Source organism: Cherax quadricarinatus, chromosome 60, assembly GCF_038502225.1.
Source record: "Cherax quadricarinatus isolate ZL_2023a chromosome 60, ASM3850222v1, whole genome shotgun sequence".
NCBI classification, from domain to species: domain Eukaryota; kingdom Metazoa; phylum Arthropoda; class Malacostraca; order Decapoda; family Parastacidae; genus Cherax; species Cherax quadricarinatus.
The window spans coordinates 11,168,117-11,180,317 of NC_091351.1; the positions used below are offsets into that span (position 1 = coordinate 11,168,117).

General features: G+C 42.6%; 1 protein-coding gene across 15 annotated transcripts in view; it reads right to left on the reverse strand.

Annotated features, from left to right (window-relative positions):
• kst (spectrin beta chain, non-erythrocytic 5 kst) overlaps positions 1-12,201 on the reverse strand; it is a 436,819-nt gene that overhangs the window by 270,404 nt on the left and 154,214 nt on the right. For all 15 annotated transcript variants that reach the window (XR_011393672.1, XM_070097938.1, XM_070097941.1 and 12 more), the window contains exon 4: positions 2,718-2,834. Coding sequence is in view for 14 of the 15 variants with exons in the window: in XM_070097938.1 (XP_069954039.1) it covers positions 2,718-2,834 (117 nt within the window). In the remaining variant the exon portion in view is untranslated. The remainder of the gene's footprint in view (positions 1-2,717; positions 2,835-12,201) is intronic.

The window sequence follows — 12,201 nt, forward strand, 5'->3', positions numbered from 1 at the left end:
GTTTGTGACACAGGATTTCCCGTCCCTGAAACCATGTTGGCTGCTGTCGATGAGATCGTTCCTTTCTAGGTGTTCCACCACTCTTCTCCTGATAATCTTCTCCATGATTTTGCATACTATATATGTCAGTGACACTGGTCTGTAGTTTAATGCTTCATGTCTGTCTCCTTTTTTAAAGATTGGGACTACATTTGCTGTCTTCCATGCCTCAGGCAATCTCCCCGTTTCGATAGATGTATTGAATATTGTTGTTAGGGGTACACATAGTGCCTCTGCTCCCTCTCTCAATACCCATGGGGAGATGTTATCTGGCCCCATTGCCTTTGAGGTATCTAGCTCACTCAGAAGCCTCTTCACTTCTTCCTCGGTTGTGTGCACTGTGTCCAGCACATGGTGGTGTGCCCCACCTCTCCGTCTTTCTGGAGCCCCTTCTGTCTCCTCTGTGAACACTTCTTTGAATCTCTTGTTGAGTTCCTCACATACTTCATGGTCATTTCTTGTTGTCTCTCCTCCTTCCTTCCTTAGCCTGATTACCTGGTCCTTGACTGTTGTTTTCCTCCTGATGTGGCTGTACAACAGTTTCGGGTTAGATTTGGCTTTCGCTGCTATGTCATTTTCATATTGTCTTTGGGCCTCCCTTCTTATCTGTGCATATTCGTTTCTGGCTCTACGACTGCTCTCCTTATTCTCCTGAGTCCTTTGCCTTCTATATTTCTTCCATTCCCTAGCACACTTGGTTTTTGCCTCCCTGCACCTTTGGGTAAACCATGGGCTCATCCTAGCTTTTTCATTATTCCTGTTACCCTTGGGTACAAACCTCTCAGCCTCCTTGCATTTTGTTGCTACATATTCCATCATCTCATTAACTGGCTTCCCTGCCAGTTCTCTGTCCCACTGAACCCCGTTCAGGAAGTTCCTCATTCCTATGTAGTTCCCTTTCTTGTAGTTTGGCTTCATTCGTCCTGGCCTTCCTGCTTCTCCCTCCACTTGTAGCTCTACTGTGTATTCGAAGCTTAAAACCACATGGTCACTGGCCCCAAGGGGTCTTTCATATATGATGTCCTCGATATCTGCACTACTCAAGGTGAATACTAAGTCCAGCCTTGCTGGTTCATCCTCTCCTCTCTCTCTTGTAGTGTCCCTTACGTGTTGGTACATGAAGTTTTCCAGTACCACCTCCATCATCTTAGCCCTCCATGTATCTTGGCCCCCATGTGGGTCCAAGTTCTCCCAATCGATCTCCTTGTGGTTAGTCACCCATGATCAGGAGCTTTGCCCTGCATGCACGAGCTCTTCTAGCCACTCTAGCCAGTGTGTCAACCATCGCTCTATTGCTCTCGTCGTACTCTTGCCTTGGCCTCCTGCTGTTCTGCGGTGGGTTATACATCACTGCTATTACCACCTTGGGACCTCCAGAGTGAAGCGTTCCCGCTATGTAATCACTTTCTTCTCCGCTGTCTCCTCTCTCCAGCTCATCAAAATTCCAGCGATTTTTGATCAGCAATGCCACTCCTCCACCCCCCCTGTTCCCTCTGTCTTTCCTCAGGATTTGGTATCCCGTTGGAAAGATGGCATCTGTTATCATACCTGTAAGCTTGGTTTCTGTGAGAGCTATGATGTCCGGTGATGCTTCTTTGACTCTTTCATGCCAATCCTCCCACTTATTTGTTATTCCATCAGCATTTGTGTACCATACCTTCAGTTTCCTTTCCAACACTGTGGTTTGAGGGGCCTGTGAGGGTGGGAGACCTGGTGGCATACTGTGGGATTCTATAGCTCGGTGTTGGGTGGAGGCTGTAGGTATGGACTGTAGTGTGTGTTGGGATGGTGTGTGTGTGTGTGTGTGTGTGTGTGTGTGTGTGTGTGTGTGTGTGTGTGTGTGTGTGTGTGTGTGTGTGTGTGTGTGTGTGTGTGTGTGTGTGTGTGTGTGTGTGTGTTGGGATGGTGTGCGTGTGTGTGTGCGTGTGTGTGTGTATTCTTTCAACGTACCAGCTGTATCCCACCAAGGTGGGGGTGGCCCAAAAGGAAAAACGAAAGTTTCTCCTTTCAAATACTATAGTAATATATACAGGAGAAGGGGTTACCAGCCCCTTGCTCCCAGCATTTTAGTCGCCTCTTACAACACGCATGGCTTACGGAGGAAGAATTCTGTTCCACTTCCCCATAGAGATAAGAGGAAATAAACAAGAACAAGAACTAGAAAGAAAATAGCAGAAAACCCAGAGGGGTATGTATGTATATATATGCTTGTACATGTATGTGTAGTGTGACCTAAGTGTAAGAAGAAGTAGCAAGACATACCTGAAATCTTGCATGTTTATGAGACAGAAAAAAAGGACACCAGCAATCCTACAATCATGTAAAACAATTACAGGCTTTTGTTTTACACTCACTTGGCAGGACAGTAGTACCTCTCTGGGTGGTTGCTGTTTACCAACCTACTACCTAGGAAAGTCATAACTAGAGTATAAAATTTACATTAAACTGTCAGGTAGCATGACAGTTCGTTACCATATTAAAACTTAAGAGTAAATTAGTTAAAATTCTGAGTAACTGTGTACAGCAAAAAATTGAAAGAGGAATTTTGTGGGGAAAAAGAGGGAGTGCATGGAGGAAGAATTAAAAAGAGGAGAGTGAAGATGGACAGGGAAGAAAAGATAGGAAAACAACCAAGTGCTGGGTCAACCACTAACATGTGTATCAGCATCACCACTCACCACATCAATTTCAATCTCCTGGATCTGGAAGCGCAGAATGATGGTCCATATGAGACCAAGTATGAGACGTGGATTACCATCCACTATATCCTCAGCTCCTATGCTCTCCAGCCGCACCTGCAAATATACAATGTTGATTTCATGCCAAACATTATAGTCAATATGGAAATCGGGTCACTTAAGTATGGAGAAAGTAAATATATTCGATATTTGGGAGTGGACCTGTCAGCAGATGGGTCTCGGAAAGAAGAGGTGAATCACAGAACTGATGAGGGGAAATGGTATGTGATGCACTGATATCAAGAATGCCATCCATGGAAGCCAAGAGGGGAATGCATGACAGTATAGTGGTACCAACGCTCTTATGTGGGTGTGAAGCATGGGTGGTGGATGTTGCAACAAGGAGAAGGCTGGAGGCAGTGGAGATATCATATCTAAGGGCAATGTGCAGTGTAAATATTATGCAAAAACCCCTAACTTGGAAATTAGGAGGAGGTGCACGGTTTCTAAAAATATTAATTTAGCCAACAGAGTCCAGGGGTTATACAACAGTCTTATACATCATTAGTAAGGCCTGACCTACATTACACAGCTCAATTCTGGTCTCCATTTTACAGAATGGATATAAATTTGTTAGAAAACATTCAGCGACGAATGACAAAATTAATACATAGCATTAGAAATCTTTCATATGAAGAAAGATTGAAGACCCTTAAAGTGCATTTACTTGTAAGACAAAGAACAAGGGGAGACATGATCAAAGTGTATAAGTGGAAGATGGGTATTAACAAAGGGGATATAAATAAGGTCTTGAGGATCTCTCTCCAAGAGAGAACCCGCAATAATGGATTCAAATTAGACGAGTTTAGATTTAGAAAGGATATAGGAAAGTACTGGTTTGGAAATAGGGTGGTTGATGAGTAGAACCATCTGCCTAGTAGGGTTATTGAGGTTAAAACCTTGGGTACTTTCAAATTCAGGTCGGATAAATACACAAGTGAATATAGGAAAGAGTAAGGTGACGAGGATAAAAAACTGAGGCAACGAAAGACTCTATATCAGACTGAGGGAGAGAGTATGGCGGTGAATAAATTCAGATATTTAGGAGTGGACATGTCAGCAGATAAGTCTATGAATGATGAGGCGAATCACAGAACTGATGAGGGAGAAAAGGCGAGTGGTGCACTTAGGAGTCTGTGGAGGCAAAGAACTTTGTCCATGGAAGCAAAGAGGGAAATGTATGAGAGTACAGTTATACCAACACTCTTATATGAGTGTGAAGCATAGGTGGTGAATGCTGCAACAAGGAGAAGACTGGAGGCAATGGAGATGTCATGTCTGAGGGCTATGTGTGGTGTGAATATAATGCAGAGAATTCATAGTTTGGAAATTAGGAGGTGGTGCAGGATTACCAAAACTATTATCCCGAGGGCTGAGGAGGGGTTGTTGAGGTGGTTCGGACATGTAGAGAGGTTGGAAGGAAATAGAATGACTTCAAGAGTGAATATATCTGTAGTGGAGGGAAGGTGGGGTAGGGGTCGGTCTAGGAAAGGTTGGGGGTAGGGGGTAAAGGAGGTTTCGTGTGCTAGGGGCTTTGACTTCCAGCAAGCATGTGTGAGCGTATTTGATAGGAGTGAATGGAGACGCATGGTTTTTAGGACTTGACATGCTGTTGGAGTGTGAGCAAGGTAACATTAATGAAGGGATTCAGGGAAACCAGTTAGCCAGACTCGAGTCCTGGATGTGTCTGTGCTCTGAAGGAGGGGTGGAAATACGTGTGCAGTTTTTGAACTGCACTGTAAACGCACCTCTGGCAAGACGGTGAATGGTAAAAGTCTTTTTTTAGGTCACCCTGCTTCGGTGTGAAATGGTCGATGTGTTAATAAAAAAAATCAAAATACATTCATGTTATTTCGGAAAATATTATAGAAAATAATAGCTAAATGTATTTTGAGATATGCAGCACATCAGGGAGTAGTAGGGAACAGTGGCAGAAGGAACAGTGGCAGACAGGGACAGAAGTAACAGTGGTAGATGGTGGTAGGACATGGAACAGTGGCAGAGGAAAGAATGTGGCAGGTGGTGGTACAAGGGGAAAGTGCGAGTTGTCACTTTCAACTGCTCCCCTCCCCAGACACACCTTACAAGTGAAGCCACAAGGTTCACACAAAGCTCTCACTTCCAGTAAGCCAATTATGAAAACTGCCAAACATTACAAACTTGTACATTAGCAGTAGTTACAGACAATTCATACTATAAGCAGAGAACATAACTGCTGTAAACGGTAGTTCTCGATTTTAAAGGACACTTGCATGTAAGGTCATTCAGCACTATCATAAGATCAAAACTTGCCCTTATACAGGTATGGTCAGGTTCTGGAGACAATCTATTAAATCTGTTATGCCTAAGGTCCACATTGAGAGTACAATCACCCTATGATCTCATGTCAAACACCTTCATAAAATCTGTATATACCACTTCTGTGTTTGGGTTTTTCCCACTGCCCCCATAATTCTGTCATAGTGGTTTAGCTGTTGTGACAAGCATGATCTCCCAACTCTAAAACCATGCTGGTTTGGATTGTGCAGTTTGTGTTCTTCCCACGAATATGTATAAAGTATTTCTAATATCATTACATAAATAATCTATCAATTCATATAAAATACCACAGAACAAAAAGCCATAAAGGATACTACAAGAAAATAACAAGGATATTACAAATGCAAAATTCAAATTATGAACCCCTGTTGAATTAGCTCAATCATAGGAGGTTCATATACTGACGAGAGAATAACTAATGAAATTTTAAGAGACCAGTATGAGGAAATTCAGAAATTTTAAATATAAGAAGACTGGAATGCAGAAAAAGTCATTAATTCTGCCTGATCTGCCTGACACGTCTGACATTAGCACGAGCTCTCGGTATCCTCTGAAAAAGGCTTAAGATCTAGTAGAGATATACATGATAATATATACCTGGAAAGTACTCGAGGGCTTCGTCCCAAATCTGTACACTGTCATAACACACTGGAATGAGAGATATGAGAGGAAGAGTGCAAAATAAACCCAGTGAAAAGCAGGGGCACAGTAAGCACAAGGGAACACTATCAACATCCATAGCCCCAGATAATTCAACATCTTACCAGAAGATATAAGAAACACTGCTGGAACAAGCATTTTCACCAGGTGCCAGAACAAGGCTATGATGCATATGTGGGGCTGCAGGCCACCAATAGAAACAGCCTGGTTGACCTTGCTAGAACCAGATGAGCCTAGCACATGGTCGGGTTCCAGGAGTAGAAATACTCTCGAAACTCGAAGGTTTATCAAAGGTAAAGGTAGGCAAAATCCCTAAAAAAAGTGCAGACAGCTTCTCCACACAAAATAAGGCAGAGTGCTGGCACAAAAAAAAAAAAAATATAGACTGTTGGCTCTAACTCTGCACATCTGAAAGTGTGATCTGAAGCCTACTCAAACTATGATAAACAACAACCTGCACAACCCAAAATAGGGAAGATCATGTTTGTCACAAATATTTAATCACAGCCAAAAAATTATGGAGGCATTGGAAAAAAGGCTTTAATGCAGGTCTAGTCTACACGTATTTCACAAAGGCATTTGGTAAGAGTGACCAAGTAAATGCATACAGCAATGAGGCACATGCCCCATGGATAGAATGAGTAAAGTAGGTAAATGGATATTCATTTTTCTAAACATCATAAAGAGTAGGAGTAAGCAAAAAGACCAAAAAAATTCCAAGAGGATGTAAGCAAAGTTTTCCATGGTGACAAACTACTGTATCACCAAACAGTAAGAAATTAGTGTGAAAAACTTGGGTGTGATAATGCCAGCTGACCTATCTTATGAACACTAAGGCAAATGTTGTGAAAGCCAAGAAAATGGGATGGTTAACATGAGCTTTTAAAAAAAAGGGGGAAAAGCATGCCAATCACTAGTGCTCTCGCTTAGTGTTCAATGCTGACAACTCTGTTAAAGGCAGGATGCCAAAGCTGGTACAGAGATCGTTTACGGCTCGCAGAGCCAATATAGTATTTAAATTACAGAGAACGAGTCAAAGTTCTAAATATTTATTTTCTTGGGAGGAAGGGGAGGCTTAGACTCGTATATGCATAGGTGCCTTGTCCCAAACCTACGCACCATCATAACGTGATAGAACAAAATATGTAGACCAGTGGTTCTTAACCTGGGTTCGATCGAACCCCAGGGGCTCGATGAGTCAGTCTCAGGGGTTCGGTGGAGGTCACGCTCGCTGTATTGAAGGACGAAAAGGCTACTCTGCCTGTTCTCTGCTTTGTATCCATCAAGAAACCGATCCTCACAGCATCATACGAAGTTGTATACCTGATCGCAAAAACAGAGCAAACCACACACCACTGGTGAAACACACTTACAACACTAGCGTTGAAGATGGCGAATATCATGCTGGGAAAAGCTGCTGAAGATAAGTTATCCTTAATTCCTCTTTCAAATGACACCATCAGCAGCAGAATAGACATGAGCGATGACATCTTGGCTTAAGTAGTTGCAGATCTGATTTCAAGCCCAGCGAAATTCAGCCTCCAACTCGCACCAACGCTTCCACGTGATAAAGGAAGATTTTTTTTTTTATTTTGTAAGCCTCTCACAACAACCAAGGCAGCCAACGTGAAGAAACTTGTGGATATTCTGAAGAAATCATATTTCATTTTTCCAATTGCGAAGGGTTTGGTGAACGCACGGGTGAAACTTGCGGGGTTCACCCGGTTCAGTACCTCCAACAAGGTTAAGAACCACTGATGTAGATGTATAAAAACTGAACAGCAGGGATGCAATGGGCACGATACAAGAACACGATCAACTTCTATGGGCCTCGACTATTCAACATTCTATCAGAAAATATCAAACACTGCTGGGACAGGTTTAAAAGTTTTCATGAATTAACTAATTATCTCCGGCAAGTGCCGGATAACCCAGGCTGGACAGTGGGCCACTGGGTTGCAAGCAGCAATAGCTTGGTTAACTAGGCAAGCACCAGATAAGCCTGGCTCAGGGCCGGATTACTGTTAAGTCACTCGGCACTTGTGTACACACATTCGCACACAACTGTAAAGTTGTGCGCATGTAGTATAAAATACCGACAATACAAGTAAATAACACAGCAGCAGCAAGATGTGATAATGAATAAAGAATAAAAAAGTACCAAACTGTGATGCGATAATCGGTGTCCAAGCGACACCTCGTCTGCTAATAGGGAATTCTATACTTTGTGTTATCTTTTGGAACTGAAAGCTGTAAGATTTACAAAAAGCTTTGACCTACAGGGTCATTCAGCACTATTGATACTATCTTAAACCAAAATATTCCACAAAAATAATAAACTATCTAAAGTTAGTATTCATGTTCTAACTTTCTTACATTGTCCAGAAATTTAATCATGTAAAGACGCTGAATAAGGCAGGATGTATTAAAGGGCGTGGCTGGTGGTGCTGACACGTGGGTGTGGTTACACTTCCGCCAACACTTCGCTAACGGAAGCCGCGGCTCACATCAACCGGTAATCCCCGTTCTAATATTTTTCCATTAATTACTCCACCATCCCTTTAGTATCCGATAAAATGGGTGTGCGTGCGTGTGCAAATGTAAAACAAAACACCTACTAAAAAGCCTGTGGTACAGGTAAAACGTTGCACCAATTAAATTTCCAATGACTAGGTTGTGTGTTTGTCAAACTATGTTCCAATACTATTACACCTGCCTTCGATTTTCCCAACAGAAAAAAATATTTAAGGTTACTTTTTTTGCTCTCCATCTCTCCTGGGCAGTGCACGAGTCTTTCAATGTTAGCTTTATTATCCACTTCGCTAATCAGTACCTCTTACTTCCTACCCCCCCCCCCCTTAATGATAAGTCTTCAGGAAATTGCTAGTGCCTCTAAGCTCCTCTCGAGACACACGTATATATTTTTTTCTACTACTTATTCGGCATGTTTTATCGAGATCATGATTTATTTGTTCCCAGCAAACATTTTTGGCGTTAAAATTTGATTTATTTAAAAAAATAGCTTTCATTTGTGCTGAACTGTTAATATCTGGCGTACAAGCTGTCTTCATTTCCATTAGATTTTGGTCCGGTTTGTGCATATCGTTCATGTTACGTACCATATCAGATATTTAAAAATATAAAGTCAAGGGTTGTTTCTCTCTCTCTATTTGTAGATATATAGTCAAGGGTTGTTTTTTCTACCTGGTAGACTGTCACCTGTTCACTTCAGAAATTCGTCACCATCTTTAATTATTTTAACGTGATTTCATACAACCTGCCTCCCGGAGCTTTTTCTCCTGCCACGCACGTTAGCTACATTCCTATTTGAGAATTCTTAAATATAAGTAATCAAATAAGATGATGGGGTCCTATGTCATAGTCTTCGAAGAAGTGGTCGATTTAGACCTACTTGATCTTAAAACTGCTGCAAATTTGCAAGTGGTGGTTTGCATATAAGAGCAATTACTAAACTTGGATTTTAAATTATCACTGCCAGAACTGGAATAAACGAGTCAAGTAGACATCCAACCCATCAGTGTTCCCATCTGGAGTAAGAGCGAGAGAGGGTGAGGAATTTGTGGAGAGGTCCCTACGAAAGTAAAAGACTGGGCAGGCGATGCAAAATGCGCCCAATTAAAAGTAGGGGCGCCATTGGTACACTAAGGGAAAACACCATAAGTGTCCGGGGCCCAAGACTGTTCAACAGCCTCCCATCAAGCATTTGGGAAATTGCTAATAAACCCCTGGCTGCCTTCAAGAGGGAGCTGGACAGATACCTAAAGTCAGTGCAGGATCAGCCGGGCTGTGGCTCGTACGTTGGACTGCGTGCGGCCAGCAGTAACAGCCTAGTTGATCAGGCCCTGATCCATCGGGAGACCTGGTCATGGACCGGGCCGCGGGGGCGTTGATCCCCGGAATAACCTCCAGGTAACCAGGTATCCGTGTTGGGAAACTCCCTTCTGTTAATAAAGATTTGCTCTGCATAATGTCTTTTATCATGTTTAAAAAGTAATGGGTATCAAACTATGGTGGTGGCAGCAGCGAGTCACAACAGCGTCAGAGTCACGTACAACTCTCCTCGTCCTTGACCCAGCCTCTACGTGAGGCCAATTTTGATTTTGTCTGCCTGTGAGAAAATCCAGCCTCATAGATATACATAGATATACTGGTACCAAGACAAAAAAAAAAAAAGTGCCTCATGGGTTGAAGGTTTTCAAAGCCGTCGCATCATATAGGAGAATTATCTACATACCACAGTTTTCAATACATAATTTGATACATTCCTCTGCAGCTCCTAATAAACCATGTAAATGTGCTAAGCCTACACTGAACTACAAACAGCAAGCAGTAACAGCTTGGCTGACCAGGCCGCCACCAACTAGTAAACTACCGTAGTCCAACATTGCACCCTGCTACCAGCAGACAAATATTGCCAAAAGAAAACTGCATCACAACACACGCCAAGTAGAAGACCAACCAGGCTATGTTTGTGAACCAACAGGCCGTTAACAGCAATAGCCTGGTTGAACACACTAAACAAGGAAGATTGGCCGAAAGTTAGTCCGGTTGGGAAGAAAAGTCCAAAACGATATTTTTTTTTTTTTTAAGATTAATGCAAGTTATAATAACTGTTGGTGTCATGAAGACGTGTATCGAGGAGTTGTTGGTGGTGCTATCATCTGTATTATTAGCAGTTATCAGGTGTGTTATCAGGTGCAGGCCAGGAGGCTATCTTCAGCTCCCTCCCCCACTCACCCAGAGAGCTGCTCCCCCAACATGCCTCAGCTGAGGCAGCGGCAGCAACTAAACTTTTTTTTAAGCTCCCGTAGCTGATGGACCCTTAATAGAATGCTTGAAGATATCTTCCTTGCTCTACTGAAGTCTCCCAGCTCAGGCTTATTTCAACACTGAAAATCGTCCTCTGAATGAATATGACAGGAAACAGCTACCTTTGATGAGTTTCGCGAGTCTTTCTACTCCCGGGGCCCAACCATGGGCTAGGCTTGTCTGGTACTAGCCTGGTCAACCAGGCTGTTGCCGCTGGAGGCCCGTTACCCCACATTTCCATCACAGCCTGACTGATCTGGCACCTGGTGAAGACGCTTGTCCAGCTTCCTCTTGAAGACTTCAACACTTGTTCCAGTAGTGTTTCTGATATCCTCTGGTTGGATGTTGATACAGTGTTTCCTTAGTGTGCCCCCCTGCCCCCTGTATTTGTTCCAGCTCGGTTATTTCTCCTGTCCTGAACGGGGCCGTCATTGAGCAATGTCACCAATGGCATTATTTTCCTTGTTTTGAAGGTTCTCATTACCCACCCCCTCATCCTCCTGGCTGTCGTGACCTTTCTCTTGTGTTCTTTGAAAGAAAGGTCAGCTGACAATTATTACCAAGCCCTTCCATGTTCCTTCCGTTCTATTTAACAAGCCTCTCGAGTTTTGTATACAGTGTTACTTTTGAATTCATTCTTTCCATACCTAAGCAGTTGGAACTTACCACCACTGAGTATCATGTTGTTCCCCACTGCAAAACACTGGGCAGTGGAGCTAGCTTTTGTTCCCACTATATCTTTCAAATTGAATCTAGCATCAGCATACTGGTGATGTATTCACTTTCGTCGAAAAAAAAAAACAAGGCAGCAGTTATATATACTTCAAACAATGCCACATGAAATATGGTTATAATTCAATTAAGATAGCTTACCTTTTTTGCCATTCAGCTTGTAAGTCAATATACCACCATAAAGACATTAGCCCAAATTATCAGCACGCCATTGATGATACTAACGCCACCCTTGGATACAAGGGCGAGATGCCCGCCATATCGAGTAAAAAGATTACGTTTTTACTGGGAAAACGTACTCTCTCCGCAAAGCTTCATGTCAATGATAAAGCCTTGTACAAAGTAACGGTTTTACAAAAGCTTGCTTAATATGTCTTTACACCAACTGCATTCTTAGTTGCTTCAACATTCAGATATTTTATTAACAAATTACCAAGAATTACAGGAAATCCTGCATTTTCCTCTCGACAGCTTTTCCTCAGGGATGCTGCAACCACTCGACACAAACAGGTAAATGCACATAGATATACATCCAACAGACCTACAAGGTTGAAGTAAACTTCTGAGTGGGGAGGCGTGTGCCGTCTAGCAGGGGAGTGGTGTTAAGCAACCCAGCCGCGGGGAGGGTAATCCCCAGAAGCACTTCAAGGTAGGTAGACACCACCCCTAACTTCGAGAAGCGAGCTACCTTGAAAAAAAAAAAATCTTTATATACAGTAAATACCACTGTTAAGAGCAAAGTATCTCTCTGCCTTGTCAGTATTTACATACCATTTTCGTTTTATGGTCTTATTTTATTTCCCAAATATCAGGTAGGTTATACTGAGAGGATGGGGGGGGGGGGAGATTCCCAGCTCTGATATAAAAAAAAAAACTGCTTATT